This window comes from Thermothielavioides terrestris, chromosome 2 (genome assembly GCF_000226115.1).
Source record: "Thermothielavioides terrestris NRRL 8126 chromosome 2, complete sequence".
Taxonomy (NCBI): Eukaryota; Fungi; Ascomycota; class Sordariomycetes; order Sordariales; family Chaetomiaceae; genus Thermothielavioides; species Thermothielavioides terrestris.
In genome coordinates this window covers 337,732-354,661 of record NC_016458.1, presented here as the reverse complement: position 1 = coordinate 354,661, position 16,930 = coordinate 337,732, and the positions used below count along the sequence as shown (strand labels likewise).

At 37.0% G+C, this 16,930-nt stretch overlaps 1 protein-coding gene across 1 annotated transcript; it reads left to right on the top strand.

The window, feature by feature from the left end:
• The first annotated feature begins 15,911 nt into the window (after positions 1 to 15,911).
• Positions 15,912 to 16,897, top strand: THITE_2111291 (uncharacterized protein). The gene is made up of 2 exons (XM_003651192.1): positions 15,912 to 16,082; positions 16,181 to 16,897. The coding sequence occupies exons 1-2, from the start codon at positions 16,074 to 16,076 to the stop codon at positions 16,730 to 16,732; spliced, it is 561 nt and encodes a 186-aa protein (XP_003651240.1). The 5' UTR covers positions 15,912 to 16,073; the 3' UTR covers positions 16,733 to 16,897.
• The last annotated feature ends 33 nt before the right edge of the window (positions 16,898 to 16,930 follow it).

The following is a 16,930-nucleotide window of genomic DNA, read 5'->3' as shown; positions in this document are numbered from 1 at the left end:
ATATAACTAGTCTCCTAGCAATAGAAGTATTTACCCTCTTCTTTTAGGGCATTACGCTCCTTCTAAAAGAGCCTAGGAGATCCTAATTTGGCCTTATCTCTATTAGAACTATCTAGCTAAGAGGTCTTTTCTTTCTTTTTTATAGAAGCTAATCCTCTACTTAGTTATCTAGATCCTAGTAAATTGGATTTTCCATCTTTCTAATCCTTTTTAGCTATCTCCTAAAGTAAAGAGAACTAATAACCAAGGCGAGTAAAGTCGTTAAAGCTAATACTCAGATCGACTAGATCCCTCGCTATCTAGAAACGGAGGCTTTAAGAGAGTCGAATATAAAACTTCTTTTTCTACTTGTCCTTAGGTTTCTTAGACTTAGTAGCAAAGTAGATAAACTTAGTAAGGAACTTGCAATAGGGTATAGATCTTATCTTTAGGACTATAAAATCGTTCTTTATATAGTAGAGTTCGGTAGGATCGGTATAAAATCTATCTAAGAAGTCGAACAACTCGTTAAAATTAGTAATCAGTTCTACTATATCTTTCTTAAAGTAGGATATAAAAGCCTCTATTGCTTTTCTACTAATAAAGGATATTATATATCTAAATTTCGAATCCTCTATCGAGAACAATTTATAGTTCCCTTTGATTTTCTAAAGTATAGCTACCTTCTATACTAAATACTTCGAGTCTTTATTATCGATAAACTTCTTAGGGTCAATAATCTTTGTAGTTTTCGTATAGGTCGTAGGTTTAAAAGTCTTTTTAATTATCGAGATCGGACGATTAGAGTTATATAACTCTATATACGTCTTAGTTTACGTTGGTTTAGTTTAGGTTAAAGGTATAGCTTAGCCCTATAGATCGACTATATTAGCAATCTTCTTAAGGAGCTTCGTCCTTTTGTCTTCTAGTACTATCTTGTTATATAAGAGTACCTCGACTTAGGCGTATAAAATAGATAGTTCTTTAGGGTTAAGGATATTGCCTTGTTCTTGCTTAAACTGCTAAACTCTTATAAGTAGCATTGCTATCGAATTGGCTAGTACATTGTAGGTGACTTATAGGGCTATAGCCTATCCAATTGCTATATTACGCTATATAATAATTAATCAAATCATCTTAATAAGATCGTTGCCTCGCAACTAATCGACCTATTCGATACTCAACGGCTAGATCTCTTTAGAAGCGATCAGTTTATTATCCTAAAGGAAATAGGTAACGGCAATATACTTGTTCTTAAGCTTTAAATAGCGCTTAATCAAATCTGTCTCCTATTCCTTAGCTAAATACTTAATCTAGCTAATTTAGTTAAAAAACTTAGGAATAGGATTCGTAAGTTCGTATTCCTTAATTAAGTTGGTAATCATTTAGGTTTAAGAGCTAAACAAAGTTAAATCGCCGATCTTCAATCGAATTTAAGTACCTCGGTTACCTCTTACATTAAACTTATAGAGATCTACCGGATCAATCTTCTAGGTGTTCTAGCCCTATTTAATAGGCCTAGGAATATAACCTACATTCTCTGTCTTATAAGCCATTGTCGGAATCGTACCTCTTTCGGGACTTCTTCTATTGATTGATATAGTTAAATCGCCTCGACGGGGTAATCGCACTGCTTGCCACTAGTTGATCAAAGGTTGCTTCGCTATTAGTAACCTATTGTACATTTAACAGTTTGTCCTTAGTACCAATTGGTTCCTAGCCAACCTATCGCACTACACTGTCGGTAAGTCGAAGGTTCTATCAGAGATTTAAGTTCCTTAGCTAACTAAACTAGTCCTGTCGAGAAAGACTATATTGGATATTGTATCGCCTTCGTAGGCCTATAGTAGTAAGACTTAAAGTAATGTTATAGCAAGGCAAAACAAGTACTAGATAACTTGTAGCTAAATTGATCCTCGATTAACGAAGACTTCAAGTCTAAGGAGAGAGAGGAAAACTATCAACATATAGGTAGAAAACTATACTCAAATACCTTAGGTAGTATATATAGACAATTTACAGTAGGGCTACAATTTACAGTAGGGCTACAAAGTCTATACATTGTAGGGTAAGACGTAGTTCGCCTTATTAGCGCGTTTTTCCTTATTGGCAAGTCAACCCCTCCTTCCTAATCTGGAAGTCGACTCGAATCCTGTAAATCTACCAACTCAGGAGGTCACATAAGTGTGTAGTTACATAATAGGTCTATACGCAAGTTATATAACAGTGGTTAGTGTGCTATGCCGTCACACACAGGAGGGCAGGTTCGGAGGTATGCACTAGAAGTGTAGGGTAGGTCGATTAGGAGGTATTAGAAGGATCAGAGGTTTAGCAAAGTGCCCTGCGAATGCAAGGTAAATAGCTCGGTAGGAGGGTTCGGAGGATAGTTCGGAAGGTTGGGAGCAGGATAGCTAATCGCAAGCATATAAGGTCTTTGGACCCCAGTGCTATTGTGCTTCGTTATAGAGATAGCGTAGCGCAGGTGGTGGTTGCGGCACATGCTAAAATAGATCAAAGAAGCAGAGGCTGCGAGTTCAACTCGTAAAAGGATCTATTTAATTCAAGGTTCTATCTTCTAAAGCTAGGAGGCACTGCAGTATTTATAGTTCTAGAGCTATAGTACGTACCTTAGCTAATTTAGCTAAGGTTTAGCTAATTAGAATGTTCTAATGGAGCTACACTAGCTATATTCAGCTAGGTTATCAAAGTATAATATACAAAACCAATTAGAGCTATACTAAACGTTCTAACGGAGCTGCACTAGCCGCATTTAGCTAAGTTATCAAAGTATAACGTTCAATATCTATATGCTTAGATCTAAACAGCTCTAATCCGACAGTTTAGATCAGATGCATTAGTTCCAATAGCTCGGATCCAATGACTTAGATCCGCTTATCCAAATTCCATCTCAGCCGTTGTTAACCGTCAAGGTCAACAGCCGTTGGCAGTTGTTATCGAAAGCTAATAGCTATTACCAACTGTCAGTAACTGCTAAGGTATAAGTTATAGTACTGTAGTAGTTATAATGTTATAGAACATTTAGAGGGAGCTTTGTTATAGGGAATGCTTAGTATTAGTTATTTATATTATTATATATTAACAATAAAGTGCTTGTCTATAGTAGAGGTTATATCCTTAAGCTCTATACCCTCTAAATAGGAAAATACGCTAGTTATATAGACTAGAGCTAGCCTTTCGTTCAACGATTCCGATATATACTTAGCGAGTTAGTCTTGCTACTTATTAGGTTCTAAGAAACTATCGCTATTAGCTATACTAGCCTAGTCCAACTGTCGCATTTATATAAGAAGTCTAGCAATAAAATCCACTAATTGCTAATCGTCGTTGATATTAGTATTAGCAGTGTTGTATAAGTCTAGATATACGATATCTACCTTTAAACTGCCTGTCCTATATTGTAAATAGCTTATATCTCGACTTAACATATCGATCTGCTACTATATCTCTCTGTCGGTGTCGAGGGTATTTCGCTAATTAGCTAAAATTTTATAGTTTATATATAATAGTATAGAATTATAATCTTATAAATTAGTTAGTGTCTTAGGTAGGTAGTCTATATCTAGTCTACTAAACGACTCTACGTCTAGCTATTGATCGATCCTATCCTAGTCTATAGTATTGTGAGAGGACTAGTAATTTTATAGTTGCTATATAGCTTCGAGTATCGACAGAGCTTCGCTAAGCTAGACTCGTTTTTATACTTTAAAGAAGTCGTTTAAATAAGGGTTCCGCCTCTTTAGGATATAGAGGTCGTGAGAGGCGGATAGAAGAATGAATCTAGAGCTCTATATTATAAAATATATTGATATCTATTTAGTAAGTAGGGCAAGTTGTTAGGTATATATAAGAACTGAACTCAATAGTAAGGTTCTTAACTTAGTAGCTTAATCTAGAAACCTCGCTACTAAGACTATTGTAATCGAATTAGATATAGGGCTTCTATCGTACGTCTATTTACCCTAAGTAACTTTATTGCTCTTGCCTCCTCTACCAACGTTGGAACATTTTAGCCTATATAAGAATTTCTAGTCGCTAAGTAGAATCTACACCTATATACTTCCTATCTATTATCGCTATCCCTCGCCTATTAGATCCTATCGTTAGCCTTCTCTCTACTTTCGTTGTAATAGCGACTAGGTTGCTCTTTTATACACTCGATAATAACTAAGACCTAGACCTGTTTATCCTAGAGATATAGGACACAAGGCCTAGATCGCTAGCTCTAGATATCCTAGTCGGTATATAAGCTTAATATACCTAAGTCTAATATAATAACTTAAACTTAAGTAACGTAAATATAAGCGATTAGAATAGGAAGAAGCTTCTTACTATTCTAGCAAGCTAAGTCGGAGAATAGGCTAGCCTATAGGTCGTCGTAGTAAGTTGTCTACTCGTCGTCGTTATTAAGTATATCTTTTACCTTTTTTTTATAAAACACCCTTAAGTATATAAATAGTATAGTTATAGACTAGACTAATAAAGGATTATAGCTATTACTCCCTAGATATAGCGACCTAGTAGCTAATATCTAGGGTCTAGCTAATAGGAGGCTAAAGAAGAGGAAGTACTATAAAGCGCTACTAACTAATATTTAGCGAGCTATCTAGGACTAGCTTAAGATAGTCGAATATATAGCCTATATTACGTATTTCCTAATCCTATACGTTATAAATAAAGAAGAACTAGTCGAGTTCAACTTTTAAGACGTTACCGACGAACTATTAGATTTCGTTAAGAACTACTACGCTACCTACATTGTCGGTAATATATCTATATAGTAGTACTGCTATCTAGATAAGATTATTGTATAGAACCTAATGTTATTGTATTGGCTATCTACTAACTTCTATAGACCCTTAAGCCTTTATTAAAGAGTATATAGAGGAGTATCCAATGTTTATAGTATATACCTCCGTCAAGTTACTCTATATAGAATTGAAGTAGATCTACGACTACTAGTTGTTTATCGAGCTTTTCAACTTCTATAAAGGGTATATCGACATTAGTAGAAGTATATCTAGTGTCTATAGGTGGTATAAACGTAAGTACTATCGCCTAACTACGAAATAATTTATCTATATATCTAATAAGCTTCACTGACCTAAATAGATAGCGATATTTATAGAAATTAGGACGTCTACTAAGAAGTATATAGATTAGCTTGCTCTCGGCCCAACTCGCCTAATTGAGGCAACTATAGATAGTCAACTAGTGTACAACTATAAGTAGCTAATTGATCGCTAGAAGAATATTATAATTACGAAGTCCTAGGATACGATCTATATCGATTTTACCGAGGTGAAGTAGCTACTAAAGGCTAAACGTAGGAGGTATAAGCTAAAAGAGAAGAGGAAGTTCTTAAGTGTAGACAATAATCCTAATATCTACGTCCTAACCGACGTTGAGTAATATAACTAGCTTATATAATAGTCTTTATAATTTTGGACTTACTATCTTATATATTGCTAGCAGAGGCTAGAGCTATAGTATATTTGCTCTAGATATTACTATATATAGGAAAAAGAAGTAAGTAGCTAGATAAGCTCTATAGCCTTGATTTAGACTAACACCTATAGAAAAAAAGGTTACTATAGTTATAATATACTAGAGGAGGGAGGATACTTATTCCTTAGGGTAGAAGTGACAGACCTTGCTTGTCTACTATTAGGGACTAGGAAATTATATATACTAGTATAGGCTACTCTTAGATATCTTATAGTAAACTAAGCTCTAGCTATTAATAGTTCTATATTTATATTAGCGTCTTATACACTTGACTATAATATAACTGGCGATAAGATTATACTTAATACTATATATCTCGTATATAATTATAACCTAGGGGATATAATAGTAGGCCAATGTACCTCCTAAGGTGGTATATAAACCAGAAGCACTACCGCTACCTAACTATTAACACTAATACCTATCTTTAGATATTTTATAGTTGCCTTCTAAGGAAAGGGAGCTAATTAGTATCTAATATATAATATATTAATCTAAGCCTTTCCTTGTACTAAGAATGCTATATCTATATACTATACCTAACCCTAGCTGACTTTTCTAGTTAGTAACTACACTATTCTTCTAGTATCTAGTTCTTAATACTATACAACCTTACCGACCTACCTGCTAATTGTCGATCTTATAGTTACTAAGTCAACTACTATTATTCTTTATTAATATATAATATTTAACTGTTTCTATCCTACTTAAAGTAAAGAAGAGGTAAGATAATTCCAACTGCTCTTAGTTGTTTAAGTTTCTATAGATACTAAGTAATCGGTCAACTATAACTTTCTTTTACCTCTAACTCTCCTATATTCTTACCCATTTAACCTACTTCCTCGCCTAGTCCTTCTCCTATATCTAATTCTCCTTCCTATATTACTTTAAAATATCGCTACTCCTTTTAACGCTATCTATCGTTAGAAACCTAATATAATTAATATTTCCCAACGCGTCGAGAACACTATACTCCCCTATAAGAAAACTAACATTGGTGAGACTAAGAAGAACGTAGGCGATAACGACCCCTCTAATAACGATTAGAAACCTAAGCTAGTACTAAGCGACAATAAGAAACCTAAGCTATAATACACTTTTTAGATCAATAGCTTTAGTCGTATATTCTAAGATCGACTAGCTAAATAGGCTTATAAAGAGAAGCAACGACAACCTAGCGACCCTAAGATCCTAGTCGAAGAAGGCCTAGAGCTTATATACTTCGTTGGTATACTAATGTCGTATAACGACCTAGCGAAGAGTAGTCTTAGCGACAATACCTAAGTTGCTAAGAACTAGAGACTCTTTAAATCGATATACTCTAAAGCTACTAAAGTAATACTTCGGTTTATATAGTAAATTCAAATGGACGATGGTCGATCATTCACGCTATCTAACTACGACAACCCCTAGAAGGGATGACTCTATCTAATAGTATCCGATCTAGATATACTATAAAAAAGTAATAAAGCTAAAGATAACGATAGCGACAACGCTATTATAGTAGAATAGGCTAAGACCTATAAAAAACTATAGAAGGCCCCAACTATAAGATCTAAGAAGCTAGTGTATAAGGGTCCCGATAAAAATGAAAGTAACACCGACCTAGAAACTTATAAAGAGCTAAAGAAGGCTATAACTATAAAATCTATAAAGCTAGGGCGCAGTGACCTTTATAGAGACAAGCCAATAGAACCTACTATACTATAGACATTAGTAGAAGCTAGCACTAGAAAGTATAAACCCTCTCCTAAGGAATATAAGGGTATAAAGAGTTAAACGCTCTTAGAACATTTAACCAATTTTACAATTACATTGATATCCAATACTATAGAGCCCTAGTTCTTAAGTATAGTCCTCCCTCGTATTAAGAAGCTAAAGGAGTATACGACCAAGCCCTCTAGTAAGATATACTATTTCAATAACTAGACCCTGATATTAATACTTATATACCTAGAAAACCCTAAGTCAAAGAAGTATAGCAACAAAAAAGTAGATAGATCAGAGTCGGAAGCGTCTAATATAATTGAAGAGGACTTAGTAATCGCTTCCAAAGAGTTGTAAGACAATAAGAGTAAATACTAAGAAGCGGAATACAAAGAGCCCTACTCCTTCGCTAGCTTTAACACTAGTTTAGAGCCTAGCTACTAATATATTGTAGACACTAATCTAAAGCCCAACTATCAATATATCGTAGATCTAAGCGAGCTTAGGTTAGATAACAACGATCTTAAAGACAAGGATTTCACACTTAACGACACTAACTTAGACTAGGCCACTGAGTATACAACGCCTCCCAATAACAATAACGATATAGAGGCAGATACTAAGTTTAAACGCTTCAAGCTCCATCGCCCTAAATAGAGAGTAGAGGCGAATAAGGCTAATTAGCTCGTTGTATAGATCTAGGGTAAAATTATAAGAGCCCATTATATAGGGAACGCTACGATCCTACTAGCCTATTACTTTAGGATCCTACAACGTCGTCTCTAGTTCACTAGTCAAGTGTACAGATATTCTCTAAAGCCTAAGACATTATACAACGTACTTCCTAGGAGGGCCAAATAGCTATTTGACAATTTTATATACTCTTTACTTAAAATCTCTTTGACCTACACTCTCTTCTAAGATAACGATAAACTAGTTACCTACTTACTCGTTAAATACCTAGACGATAGGCTACTTCCTCCCTTAGTCGTCGACAAGGTTCTATAGTTTCCTACTAATATATATACGTTGATTAAGTGCAAAGGGATCCGCCTCTTTACTATACCTTGGTAAAAGAAGGATAAGGGCTTAGTGGAATAGGTCCCCCTTATCTATATAGAGGATATAGAGGATTTAGGTAAGGCTATACTACTAGATAAGACTATATACCCTAATAGCGAGGAGACTCTTAAGAAGGCTATATATACAGAGGATATAGAGGACATAGCGGATTCGGATAAGTCTATACTATAGGATAAGGCTATATACACTAATAGTAAAAAGACTTTTAAGTTCAAAATAATTATATATAAGGAGGATATAGAGACTTCTAAGAATGCTATATATTTGGAGGATATAGAGAATCTAGATAAGTCTACGCTATAGGATAAGGCTATATACACTAATAGCTAGGAGAGTTTCGAGTTCAAGATGGCTATATATATAGAGGACATAGAGAATCTAGAGGATATTACTAAAATAGTATCTAAGCTCGCCTAATCCGTCAACATAAACGGACTTTTTTTGTAGTTTAGATATAGCGTTGAGTTTATTACTCTAGGTATCGAAGGTCGGCTAATATAGCGCAATAGACGCTAAATTTCATAGTTGAGAGATAGCGTCTTAAGTTTCAGAGATATCTATAGTAGGCTAGTATAGTAGGCTAATATAACGCAATAGTTGCTAATCTTATAGTTAGATTATCTTAAACACCTTGTAGATTGCTTTCTAGATTGACTGCCTATATATATTAGATATACTACTAGGCGATTTTATAGTTAATCAAATATATTACATTGCTTTAACTAATTTATATAGGACTTAAGAGACGACTATTAAGCTACTAACATTACTGTATATACCTTTAAAGTTAAGAAGCAACGGTAAACCTAGTGACTATCTACTAAAATAGATATAAGTGATTGTTAATAACCTAAACTACCCTCCTCTCTATAGATAGCTATTATACGTTAACTGCTAAATAGGTATAAACTTCTCGCTTTGATCAATGTCTACTTATATCTTTATAATATATAATAGACTATATCTTCCTATATATGTCGTATCTAGGGATCAATGCCTAATACGAACTATCTTATTGTTATAGGAAACCCTAGTAGTCCTATCGAATAACGGACTATCTTATATATTGATACCCCCTCTACTGTAGCTCAATTCAAGTTGTAGACTATTAGATAACTCTATTATAATTAAGTTAGCGATAGCTTCGAGTTTTTTCTAATGCTCTTTATACTCCTTGTAGGTAGCCTACTAGTTCTCGCTAAGCTAGTTGACGATATTATTATTTTAGAGCAGAGTATATTCTTATCCAACTTGTTGAGCTTCTTATCTACCTTGATATAGCGGGCTTTAGCCTTATCCTCCTCCTTGAACTTCTTAGCCCTAGCAAATATATATACGCTCGATCTTCTCCTTAGATAGGCGGCCTTTATTGTTAATGATAGTAATATAGTTGGTCTTACTAATGCCCTTTTTAAGAGCTAAGACGTTTATAATCAAGGTCGAAGGTGACCTTAATCTATAAGACACTGTAAAGAGTAGGCGGTGCCCTTCTTAAAAGCCGAGACGTTTATAATCAAGGTCGAAGGTAACCTCAATCTATAAGACATTGGAGAGAGTAAGTGGAATACCTATAAGCTTAAACTTACTAAATAGGTTATTGTCTAATATGCTAGCACTAGTTATTAGAGAAGGTCGAGAAGACCGACTTCTTAGTTAGAATAGTAGTATTGTATAGGATGAGCTTAGTCATTATACTGCTAGTAGTATCAAGGTCGAAGGTAACCTTAATCTATAAGAGCTTGAACTTACTAAATAGGTTGTTGTCCTTAGTACATTAGTGCTAGTTGTCGAAGAAGGTCGAGAAGACCTTAGACTTCTTAGTTAGAATAGTAGTGTTATATAAAATAAACTTGGTTATTATACCAATAGTAGCCTCGATACTAGCCTTAATACCGAGCAATAAAGGGGCAACATCTAGAAGGATCTTATTAGTCGACTTCGAGGTAGTATCGCTAGATAGGATAGTAGCCTAGACAGTAGCACTATAGGCAATAGCCTTATTAGGGTTGATCAAGGTCGAAGGTAACCTCAATCTATAGAATATTGCAAAGAGCGGGCAGTACCAATACCCTAAAACATCTATAGAAATAGGTAGAAGTAGTTGCCTAATTTTTCTAATATAGGTAGCTAAGATCTAAGATGCTAAATACGCTCTACGCTCCTAGCTAATACTAACTAATTTTTAGTCGTAGACCGTCCAATACGCTAATACCCCCTCTACTACGAAGTAGTCTTGAATTACAGATCGTCTAATACGCTAATACTGTCTCTACTGCAAAGTAGTCTCGAATTACAGATTGACTCTAAGTTGATACCCTCTCTACCGTAACATAGTTCAAGTTGTAGACCATCTAATACTCTAATACCCCTCTATTGTAAAATAGTCTTGAATCGTAGACCAACTTATATATCGACATCCCCCTTAATAACGAAACCTACTTAGATATAGTTCCTTTAGACAAAGAAGAATATCCCCTAAAAAGAAGAATTGTCATTACTAGGTATTTATACTCCTACAATATATTCCTTATCTATATACTATCACTAACTAGAATAAAATATAGATTTAACACTATATCGCTAGTCGGAAATGATCACTATAAATAGAAATGGTCCTTCGAGTAGAAATACGTATATAGAAGCAAGATTAACTGAAAATAGGGTTAACCGTATAGCGGGGACAGAAGCTACGACGTAGACATTGTAGCTAAGGTGGATATGCCGCCCTAGTAGTATAACGTACTTAATTAAACACTATTATAGGGACCGTTTTATCGACAAAAGAATATCTAGCTAGAACTAAACACTAAGGATTTTATAGTTTCAGCTCTACGAGTATAGCCGTGATGGTTTTAGTATAGACATATAGTTATATAGCTATAATACCATCTTATAGCGGCAAAACCTTGGTGGTGACCATTTTGCTACCCCCCCTTGGCGCACTAAGGTATTGAAGCCGTAGATACTGCAAAAATTGGCCCAAATCGCCATTTTCTAGTGTTTTTACATACTTGTTGAAATCTGCAGCTTAGTTAGCATAGCCATCGAGCCCCTGAACCCAGCTATCGAGGCCTGCCTTCGAACCGCCTAGGAGCCCGCCTTCGAACCGTCTACGAGCTCGCTTTCGAACCGCCTCCCATCCCGCTATCTGGCGAAGTGCGTAGCCAACAACGCGCCTAGGCACTATAGTTCAATATATCAATAAGCGCTAGAGGCGCCTAATCGCCATTATATTATACGCCGGAAAACCGCTAAAGGTTATTATACGCGAGGCGGAAGTTAGCCTAATATAGATATACCGATATAAACAGCTATTTAAACTTACTAGCGATCCTTTTCCTAAGCCGAAGACGCTATAGAACGCCTATATACTATAGCCCTAAACTATAGAGGTTCGTTCTTTATAGTATACTAATAATGATACTTCCTAGTAGTTAGCTAACGTACTATAACTACTAGGAACTCCTCGACTACCTTACCTATAAGTCCGACCTTTACTTTAATGAGATATAGACCTTCCTTTTTAAAGAATACTATATATTTATATCTATTAAGACGATATTTCGCTATCTATATTAGACTTAGTAGAGGAAGAAAGTAGCTTTACAAAGGGCTATATAGTAGAACTATATCCTTTAGCTTGATTACCTTAGAAAGGTAGCTATATTTACTATAGAGATATTCGTATTCTATAATGAATTAGGCTTCGATCAAAGAGATAGCGTTCATCGTATTAGCTAGGCACTGCTAAACATTACCCCTGTCGTCGACAATGTTATAAAGAGAGGTAAACACTATTATATCCTCCCTACTATTATAGTCGATAGTGTTCTTAATCTATTGGTCTAGCAAGGTTATTCTAACTAGGAAGGCTTCCTTATATAGCTAAAGAAGTGCGTTCTACCTAAGATAAGGCTATTCCTAGACTACTATAGTATTTTCGTTATAAATAACGTATTATAGTACTAAGCTAATGCTATTAAATAGGCCTATCGAGAGGCTAGCGTTCTACTATAGTATTTGCTGCTATATTCACTAAACTTCAACCTAATCGAGACGACGTTCTATAATACTAAGGCCTATATTCGTCGGAACTACTAGAAGATATTTATATAAGACTATTTGGATAAAGACTTTAAAGAGTTCCTTTGTAATGCCTATACTATTGTTGCCAACGACGTTATAGCTATATATAGGCACTTTAAGAAGGCAATGATACTGTTCTAAGAGAAAGGCGAGGCGGTAGATTATATAGCATTGTATTCTAAGTAGTTCTAGGAGTTCTAAAACACTAGTATAGTAGGTTGAACACCACGCCCTATAGATATATATATAGTTATAGTTCATTATCTTCTTCCTCCTCTTCTTCTACGAAAAAGGCTATTTCTAAACTATATTCCGCCTATTATTCTATCACCTCCTCTATATATCCAAGTCCTACCTCTTCTAGATCTAATAGGCAATATAAAAGTATATAATAGGCTAAAGCGTTGACAAAGGAATTGTATAGTAGATAAATAGACTAAGTACTCAAAGAAGCTAGTATACTATTAAACGTTAGCCACAGTGCCTTAGCAACGTAGAAAGAATATACTATCCTATTAAACGCCTTACTAAGCGCTTTACTAAGCGTTTTGAACTAAGCTATTATTAAAGCTAGCTAGCTCTACCTCCTCCTTAAGGAAGCCTTTTACTATATTATAAAACATAGGAATCAAATACTATAGGAACTTATTATTGTAAAACTATATATTAGAGAGCTAACGAATATTACAAACCCTCCTACCCTCTATATAGAGAGACCTACTAACTTAGTAGAGAGCCGCTATTACGTCCTTCTAGCTAAGTAGGCAGTACTAGCAAACAAAGGTTTTAATAAAGTCGTTAATAATATCTAAAGACTCCTTTCTATATAGTTTAGGTAGTAACAACGAAGAGTATATCGGTATAATAGTCTCCTATAGGGTAACAGTGCTAATAGCAAAGGGAAGTGCTTTCGAAGGAACAGATACTATTAGCAAAGTTGGCTTAGCTATATTATATATTGCCACTATATTTAAGACTACTATAGGCTATTGTTAAAGTTTAGGATAGAGCTATAGTATACTATACTATTATAGAGATAGCCCTATTCGATTCTAATCGCCTATATTGCTTATAATATTGAACTATAGGTAGAAGTAGATTTCTATAGCTTGTATACGCTTATATATAACCTCGCTATTGGAATACACCTCAACGCTCTAATAGGCCTTGGCCTATATAGAGCTGAACTACTTCTTAATTAAGGCGTCTAGCGGGCTATCAACAGTAGCTTTACCTCGTTTAATCTAGCTTACCTACTCGCCTATCTCCTAAACAGTGATAAGAAGGTAGACATTATCGCTATTCGCCTAGTAATAGAACTAGAGCTATATATCTATATCTTTATAGTAATTACGGCAATATATACCTAGGCTACAACGCTATTTCTCGCTTAGTTGGTAGAAATACACCTTATCTAGCTCCTAGGTATTACGTTCTTACACCTCGTTCAGCATTATATTCATAGGCGTCTTATATATTACTATCAACCTCCCGTTCTAGCTAGTAAGCATAGCTAATACAATAGGGTATATAGATCGACCAGTATTAGCTAGTACTATAGCGTTGTAATTGAATAGCTAGCGAATAGGTATAGACGTAGAAGGCAAGGGTATAGAAGCTATTAAGGATCTCGCCTACAATAGTTCAATAAGTTTAAATTTATACTCAATATTAATAGAATAGTCCTTCGTTAATTAGCTTAGTAATGCCTTCATTAGCCAATTAATAGCGATAAACATTAGATATACTAATAGGCGATCTACTCTCCTAGAATTCGACTAAACCTTCGAGTTGGCTCTCGAACTAAAGTAGGCTATAGCATTAGCTACGATAGCAGTATATATAAGTTCTATTTCGATTCTACTTTGTTGAACATTACTAACTACTTTATTGTATAGGCTATATATAGTATCTTAGATCTTTAGCTTTAAATCGTTGCTAATCCTTACTTTATCGACCTTACTTTATTTGATATATTCTATAGCAACCTTGTAACGATAGTTCTGCTCCTATAGGAGTAGTAGCAACGTTCAAAGACCCTAATAAAAAGGGGTAGGAAAGAACCTAATAATATAAACGATATTGACGATAATAGTACTAGGTAAGGCAGGTCTATTAAGGAATATATTACTTCGATAGCGAGACGATTGTAGGATATAAGCTAATAGTGTAGTATCTAGTATAGATAAGCGAGAGTAGCCTCTAGTTCAAGCCTATAATTACATTAGCGATAGCTAGATATCTAGCGATTAGGAATATACTAGTAGTAGTAATAAAACGAATATATTGATATTAGTATTTTCCTTTTATAAACGACCTTAGAAGCGCTCTATAATATCGATATTAGTATCCTCCTTTTATAAATAGCCTTAAGTACGTTCTACAACATTAGAACTTTCCTCTAAGTCAGCTATCTCGATTAGTTTAGGCAACAGTAGCTAAGAACACTATATTTAACGATCTAGTCGACCTTAGGATATAGAACGCAATTTTAAATATACTAAAGGCTTTAAATAAAAGCTAGACTTCGATCGAGGGTATAAACGAATAGCGGATATACCTATTTTATAAGACTTCGATATATTATACGCCTAGCGATATTAGATCGGTGGTTTAAACGTAGGAGATTCAACAGAGATAGTGGCCAAGGTAGCAGTAGGAGGTTTGGCGATAGGGGTAGCGGTAAAAGCTTCGATAACAACAGTAGTAGCAGCTTCGACAATATAGCGTAATACGATCCTAATCTGCTTATTACTAATAGGCATTGCTATAGCTAAGGCGGCGACGGCAGCGGCTTCGGCGGTATAGCGCAATACGATCTTGATCTGCCTAGCGGCTTTAGGGGATTTAGAAGGTTTAGGAGCTTTAGGAGCTTCGCGAGCTAGGTAGGCACTATAGTAAGAAGGATTCAGTACCTTACTTCCTTATATAGGCGCGCAACTACGCTTTGAAAGCGCTATCGAGAACTGTACTAGGCTACAAAGAGGGCGAGAGCGATAGATTATACGTAGTAGATCGCTAGAGCGCCTAAAAATAGAGGTAGAAGGTCGTACAATAGGCTTAGCAACGCTAGGCTAGCTAAGAGGCATTGAGGGTATAATACTAAGGAACTATATAGCGGTGTCTTCGTTGGTAGTTCTAGCAATATATCTATAGCTTTAGGAAGCCTAAGAGATAACAGTGAGCCTATAAAATGCCTAGAAAGGCTAGGAATAAGTCGGTAGCTAGGATTTAGGAGTAATTGCTGGTGCGCTACACCCCTGATTCAATTAAATAGCTGCTGACTAAGCTAGAATACGCTATAGAGCTTCAACAAGTATACGAAAATACTAGAAAATGGCGATTTAGGCCGTTTTTTGCAGTATCTACGGCTTCAATATTGATGGCACTGATGGCAGTGTGTTGTATACTACTGTCAAATTGGGTGTGCGGTACAGCCATTTGGACCCACTTTAACCTGGTGTTTGAGAACCACAACGGCGCTCGGCCGATTACCGTACCCCACACTCTCCCACAGGGGCATTTCTTGGCAGACATCAGCCCGAAAGACGCCCTTGTAACTTTTCAGCTTCGCTGCCGATTCCACATCCAGAACTGTCTGACTTTCAACACCACGATCCGACGCAACACACGCTTCTCGACTTCCTTACTTATCCACCTGTTCGCGACTTAGCCTCACAACAGCCGCAAAGATGCCACCAGTAAGCTCTCCCCTATACCCCCCCTCCCTCTCTCCCAACCGAGTCCCATTCAGAGGTAAGACAAGGTACCAAGGTAGCTAACAACCCATAATCATCAGCGCGGCTCAACCCTCCCGCCAGCGCAGACAGCCTCCGCGCGCTCGGCGCTGCAGGCGCTCTACTGCCAGCTCTGCCAGAAGGGGTACACGCGCACGCACGAGTACGAGGCGCACCTGGGCAGCTACGACCACGCGCACAAGCAGCGGCTCAAGGACATGAAGGCGATGGTGCGCGACCCGGGCGCGGCGGCGCGCGCGCGGCGCCAGGAGATGCGCGCCCAGGAGGGCGGCGGCGTGGTCAGCATCAAGCTGGGCGAGGCGGCTGCTGCTGCTGCTGCTGCTCCTTCGGGAGGGGCCAATGCCAGTGCTTCTACCGGTGCTGGTGGCGGAGGATTCAAGAAGGGCGGGTTCAAAAAGACCGGGTTTACGGCGTCGGGGTTTGTCTCGGTCGCTGGTGGAAATGGAAATGGAAATGGGGGGGAGCCGGCGAAGGTGGAGAAGAAGGCGGACGACTCGAGGACTGCTGGGCCGGCTGTCGGGAGCGAGCTCGTCGAGAGTGATACCGAGGACGAGGGCTACGAGGTCTACGACCCAAGGAAGCCGACCGATTGAGAGGGGCAGGGATGATGCATCAGGATGGCTGACCTGGGGTCCTCGCTTACGACACGACACGGCAGCGTGGGGTGCTGGAATGGTACCGTTCCCAGCTGCACAAACGGGGAAAACGGATCTACTGCGACCACGACTGCCGCGACGAAGTCTCTTCTCGTTCGACTGACGGGAACCCCATCTACCGTCTGTTTACGCTGC